General features: G+C 41.5%; 1 protein-coding gene across 1 annotated transcript in view; it reads right to left on the bottom strand.

Moving 5' to 3' along the window:
- Window positions 1–5,325, bottom strand: part of LOC102771430 (membrane-spanning 4-domains subfamily A member 8) — an 11,084-nt gene extending 5,759 nt beyond the window's left edge. Inside the window, exons 1-3 of the mRNA XM_015563134.1 lie at window positions 5,107–5,325; window positions 3,078–3,200; window positions 169–228 (exon numbers count right to left, since the gene is read on the bottom strand). Coding sequence (XP_015418620.1) covers window positions 169–228; window positions 3,078–3,200; window positions 5,107–5,325 — 402 coding nt within the window. The remainder of the gene's footprint in view (window positions 1–168; window positions 229–3,077; window positions 3,201–5,106) is intronic.
- Between the last annotated feature and the right edge of the window lie 1,268 nt (window positions 5,326–6,593).

The following is a 6,593-nucleotide window of genomic DNA, read 5'->3' as shown; positions in this document are numbered from 1 at the left end:
TGGTCAGGTTCATGTGGTCCTGTAAATGAGCATGCATGTCAGTGCCCTGTGTCTGGTTATAAGCAGGTTCAAGGATGAGGGAGGCATTGTGTGTGAGCTACTTTCCCCTGTTGTGTGTCTCTCCTAAGGGTCCACAGCTGGGAGAGCCTGTCTCAAGAAGGGACTTACCAGGCAAGAAGATCTTGGTAGGTGTTCTGATGCCACTGAGAGGGATCCTGAAATGACAAACTGGCACAGAAGAGAGGGCGTTTAGAAAGAGGTTGGGTCAGGGCCCCACCTTCAGGCTTCTGTGTTTCTTATCACACATATATACTCTCATAAACGCTAGGATCCTCTGCTGGGACCTCCCACTCAACTGAGGAGAGAGAGAGAGAGAGAGAGAGAGAGAGAGAGAGAGAGAGAGAGAGAGAGAGAGAGAATAGAAAAGAAGGAGGAAAGGAAGGAGGAGAGGGAGGGAGGAAAGAAGGAAAGACTATTTTGCACCCCTGACAGGGCAGTGAATTGGGAAAATATATATTTTAGAACCCACTTTACCTGGTTTTAAACTCTAACTTGAAACTCATGTGATCTTGGGTAAGTTATTAATTTCTCTAAGTGTATATTTCCTCTTCAAAAAATTGGAAAAACTATTTGTCTTCCTAATCTTTATTGAGATAATCAGTCCCTTGCATATAGCATTTGGTATATCTTGCCCATGGTAGATCCTGTACATGGTAGATACCCAATAAAATTTCTCCTTTTCTTGCCTTTTATTTTCCCACATGCACATCTTGTTGGCCTTATAAAAGGATTCACTCAGGCATGGGGGCTCTTGAGGGAAGAAGGAAGGGGTTTGTATTTTCACTGCTTTTGGAGATAAGCCCAACATTAGTCCTTACCTATCTACAATTTGGTGAGTGTCTTTAGTTAATCAGAAAAATGTTGCATTTCTGTGATGGCAAAGATCAACTATGAGGGCTACAGGGTAGACTGTGTGCATTTATTTCAACACTGACGTTCTGCAGGCATAGTGGCTGATGGGATTCCCTGCTGTCAGTGACAGTCTGAAAGGACATCAGCTATGGTTTAATGGAAGCTTTGCTCAGCCCTACATGAAGTGCTTTTAATTTTGCCTTGCTTAACTCCATGATGGCCCACCAAGCACCATTATTATTCCCAGTTTAAGGGGGTGTGGACTGAGGCTTAGAAATTTTAAAAGACACACCCAAGACCATCCAGCAAATAGCATATCTGAGAATCAAATCCAGGTAATTGACTCCAGATCTCATGTTCTTAACCCTCATCCTGCACTCATTCCACCTAAGAGTAGATGCCTGTGTCTTGGAATGGAAATGAGTATTCACAATGAAAACTTACTCTAACCACCTGTGCCTTGTAAGAAGAATGCCATTTTTCCTATATGTGGGAAAATTAGTCTCAATTTTATGTTTTCTGCAGACTTTGTAGGAAAGGAAGGAAACAGAAGGCTAGATTTCTGGTGTCCCTGCTGGTCCTTTTAAGGTGCCTAAGAAGAGGGCCTTTGGTTTGGAGGAGGACCATATGATATTTAGAAAATAGATAGTCCTAGAGTCAGTAGGGCAATGAAGAGCAAAAGTGCCCTACAGGGAAAAGGGAGGGTGGTGTCATGAGGGCTGATGGGACCTGAGCAGCCTGATGGAAGGGGAGATGGCCACCAAGGCCTTTGAGATGCCTTAAGAGAATCTAACACTCAGTTGGAACTGTTTTGTGGCTGTAGTGTTAGTTTTCTCCATTTTCCCAACTCCACAGAAGTCTGTTATACACACAGGTGTCTGTGGTTGGCTGAGTTCCAAGTTTGGGTCTGTGCTGAACAGAAAGGGCACTAGGAAGAATGTAAAAGGACCATAAAGGCAATACATTGGAGAAGAGAAAGGACCTGTGGATCTTAACCTTCTAAGAGGTTCCAGATCACCCTGAGAATGTGATTAAAAACTATGGGCTTTTTAGAAAAAAATCTAATATGTTACTACAAAATACTAATCTGTGGATTCCAGGTTGAGTCCCTACTGTTTAATTTTAATGACTGTTCTGTGGCTGGGAAGCCAAACTTAACTCCTGGGGAAAACATTTTTCTTCTTGAGCTCTGGCCTTGGGCTTGCGTTGAAGAACATGTGAGTGCTTGGCTGATGGGTAGAAAAAGGTTTCCTGACCTTTGAGTTGGGCTCATTTAGCAAAGGTGCCCGCTGTGGGGCAATGGCACCTTACAGGGCTGTCACTTGGTTTATGATCTGAATTTTGTCTCCTCGTAATCCATCTTTTGCAGTGTTAGCACCCAGGACCTCCAAATGTGACTGTGTAGCTGTTTCCAGACTCACTATAGTTGGCCTTATTTTATTTTTACTTTACAATGGTGTGAAAATGATATGCATTCAGTAGAAATTGTTCTTTGGATTTTGAATTTTGATCTTTTCCCGGTGAGTTATATGTGCTAAGATACTCCCTGGTGATGCTGGACAGAAGTAGTCAGCCTCAGCTCCCTGTCAGCCATGTAATCATGAGGGTAAACAACCCATTCTCTACAGTGTAGTATTTAATGCACTTTTGACGCAGGATATTTTCAATTTACGATGGATTATTGAGATGTAACTGCATCATTAGTTGAGGAGCATTGTATTTGAAGATAAGGCCTTTGAAGAGGTGATTAAGGTTAAATGAGGTCCTATCGGTGGGTTCTAATCCAATATAACTGATGTTCTTATAAGAAGAGATATGAGGACAGAGACACACAGAAAGGGAAGACCATGTGAAGACACAGGAAGGAAGACAGTCACCTACACACCAAGAAGCGAGGCCTCAGCAGAAACAACCCTGCCCACACCTTGATCTTGGACTTCCAGCATCCAGAGCTATGAGATAATAAATGTCTGTTGTTTAGCCACTGAGTCTGTGCTATTTGTTCTGGCTGCCCACATGGACTAAAGTTCTTGGTGAACAAGGCCTGAGCTGGGCTCACAGTCCATGTGCTCTCTTGGCAGGAAAACTTCTGTAGCAAAGGACACAACTTGCCAGTGTGTTGGCACTTTCTGGAACTCACTTGCAGGGCCACTGACATTACTTACCAAGATGCCTCCCCAGAAGGGATAGCCTCCCTGGAATGAGACAGCGGTGTAGCCCCCAGGGATGATGGTCCCCATGATGTTGCCCAGGCCAATGTGTATCAGGCCGATCAGGATTTGGATGGCCTGTCAAGGGAGCCAGAAGTTGAGACCTTTGTTTCTGAGGCTGGAGCCTACCCACAGCCCACCACCCCTCACACTGCTTGGCCTCCTTTTTATTTTAAAAAATATTTCCTTTTCTTGGTCTAAAACATTATATGAATAATATAAAAATAAAACGTGCCATAATTTTCCCCAACTCAAAGAACTACAATCACTTACATTTCGGTGTATAACCCTCCATTGTTTTGTGTGTGTGTGTGTGTGTGTGTGTGTGTTTCAAAAATATATAGTGTATTCAAAATGGCCCTGCATATTTAACTTAATAATATTCCATCCTGAACACGTCCCCATGGTATTAAGTATTCTTTAAACATTTGCTTTTTAAGGATTTCCCACATTCCATTGCATGGATGATCTGTGAAGTAGTTGGAACAGAGATAATGGGCAGGTAAGATTGTTTCTGTTTTCATATGATACACAACACTTAGTTAAACATCTTTGTAGATAAGTCTTTGTGCTCTTCTGTTATTTTGGTGATATTGTTTAGGATAGAAATTTATCTGCATCTCCCCCATCAATGAATATCTTGAAGTTCAAGCCCCCAGGGCCTCAGAATGAGATATCATTTGGAAATAGGGTTGCTGCTGATGTAATTAGGTAAAATGAAGTGCACTGGAATAGGATGGTCCCAACATGACTGCTATCATTTTAAAGGAAAGCCATGTGAAGAGTCACAGAGCACACAGGAGAATGCCAAGATGGGAGTTATGCTGCCACAAGCCAAGGACCTACTGGAAGCTGGGAAACTGGCCTGGAACAGATCCACCCCTAGAGCCTTCAGAGGGAGCATGGCCCCATGGATACTATGATCACAAACTTCTGGCCTCTGGAACGGTGAGACAGTACATTTCTGAGTGTTTTAAGCCACCTCATTTGCAGCACTGTATTATGGCAGCTCCAGGAAACTAATACATATTCTTAGCCAAATGGTATATACACATGCATATGTATATGTATATGTATATGTGTACATACTACAAAAATGGCAGTGAATACAAGTACATTATTTTCTTAAACTTGCACAAATGGTAGCAAATTACATGCCATGTCTGCTCTTAACCTTCCTATCTGCGCCTCCCCCCCTCCCCATTAATTATACAGCTTGTGGATATGTCCATATCATTGTACAAGGAGGTTTCTTCTTTTAGCTCCACATTTCTTTCTTTGGATGTACAATACATTGATATAACCAGTATTACATTGATGGGTATTTCGGTTATTTCTGTTCTTTTTCTATCACAAGACATGCTGCAATAAAAAACCTCATACATGTCATATTTCCCCTGTGTCCGGCATGGCTGCAGGACAAAGTCTCATAAATGCGATTATTGGGTATTTTTATATCGTTTGACATTACTATGAGTAGTATATTGGGTGGGGGGAGCTAGGATTTCAACCTGAGCATCCTGGATCAGAATCCATGGTCATCATTCAACCATGCAATGAAATGGGCTTCCCCTTTTCCCACACAGGACAGCCATTTTGGGGGAACATCAGTGTGAGCTCTTATCTTGTTCCCATTGGAGAAAGATTCCATTCAAACAAATTGGGTCTAGAATCCACCTTTTGTCTGGCTGGGCCCACCTTCTTCCAGAGGCCACATGGGTCAACATGGATTCTGGCAACAGGACCAACATTCCGATTTACTGCTTCTTTGTTGCTTTTCCTTCTCTTTCCTAAAATGCCCAAGATAGATAGATAGATAGCTGATAATGCTACACAGCTGAGTTTTTTAATAGACCTGAGTTTGGCAAGGCTGGGTCAACGCCAGCCCCACTTGCTGAATTTGGAGTTTCTGTGTTTCTAAACCTTCTTCCCTGCACTGATTCCAGCCATGTGGCCAGTACACGCGGTGTGAAATCTCACTTACCCCTAAAACCTTTCCCGCTTTAAAGGATCTCTGGTCAGGTTGCGTATATACAGGCGGCTCCAAACCATGTAGATTCCCAGAAATTGTGTGGATTTGGGGCTGGTTGAGTGGATATTGGGGCACCTGAGACATGCTTCCTGGGACCACAGGATATCCATTGTGGGGTGCCATCATAAACACAGTATTGGCCTGGGGGCCTGCTGAAGTCATTGAATTCATGCTGCTAAAAAATAAATGCAATGGAGTCATCTCTCACATGTGCACTAATATTTACATTGAAAAGATGAGCATCTCAACACCCTATGAGTTTATTAATTCTTTTTTAGAGATATTAGATAGGAGGTAGAGAGCACTTTCAAACATCAATCACAAGAAAACAAGTGAAAAATACATAAAGATATGTAGGCTAAATATTGTGTTACTAAACAATGAATGGGTTAACAATGAGATCAAGAAAAAAAAAATAAAAAGATACATTGAAAAAAATGAAAATGAGAACACAACAACCAAAAATCTATGGGACACAGGGAAAGCAGTCCTAGGAGCAAAATTCATAGCATTACAGGCTACCTCAAGAAACAAGAAAAATCTCAAATAAACAATCTAACTTTATACTTAAGATACTGAAAAAAGAACAAGCAAATCCCAAAGTGAGTAGAAGGACAGGATGGAAATAATAAAAACCAGAGGTGAAATAAATTGAGTTGGAAAAAAAATACAAAAGATCAGTGAAACCAAGAGCAGGTCCTGTGAAAATATAAAGATCAACAAATCTATAAGTAGACTCCTCAAGAAAAAAGAGAGAGGCCCTAGGTGGTTTGTCTCAGTGGTTAGAGGTCCCACCTATGGACTTAAAGGTTCCGGGTTCAATTCCAGTCAGGGGTACATGCCTGGGTTGCAGGCCCAATCCCCAGAAGGGGCCATGCAGGAGGCAGCCAATCAATGAGTCTCTCTCATCATTGATGTTTCTATCTCTTTCTCCCTCTACCTTCCTCTCTGAAATCAATAAAAATATATTAAAGTGAGAGAGAGAGAGAGAGAGAGAGCCCCCAAAAATAAAATCAGACATGAAAGAGGAGGAGCAACAATGGACACAAAAGAAACACAAAGAATTGTAAGAACATATTATGAACAACTATATGCCAACAAATTGGACAATCTAACCAGACACGTATAATTTTCCAAAAACAGAATCAGGAAGAATCGGATAATCTGAATAGACAGATCACAACCAGTGAAACTGAGGGAATAATAAAAAAAATCTCAACAAACCAAAGTCCTGAACCTGCTGGGCTTCACAGGTGAATTTTACCAAACATTCAAAGAACTGACACCTAGCTTTCTGAAACTATGCCAAAAAATTCAAGAGAAGGTAAGACTCCTAAGCACATTTTACAAGGTCAGCATTATCTTAATTCCAAAATCATATAAAGACACTACAAAGAAAGAAAATTATAGGTAAATATCCCTGATGAGCATAGATGCTA

This window comes from Myotis davidii, unplaced genomic scaffold (genome assembly GCF_000327345.1).
Source record: "Myotis davidii unplaced genomic scaffold, ASM32734v1 scaffold818, whole genome shotgun sequence".
Taxonomy (NCBI): Eukaryota; Metazoa; Chordata; class Mammalia; order Chiroptera; family Vespertilionidae; genus Myotis; species Myotis davidii.
Note: the sequence above shows the minus strand (reverse complement) of the source record. Positions and strands in the feature narration are given on the sequence as shown.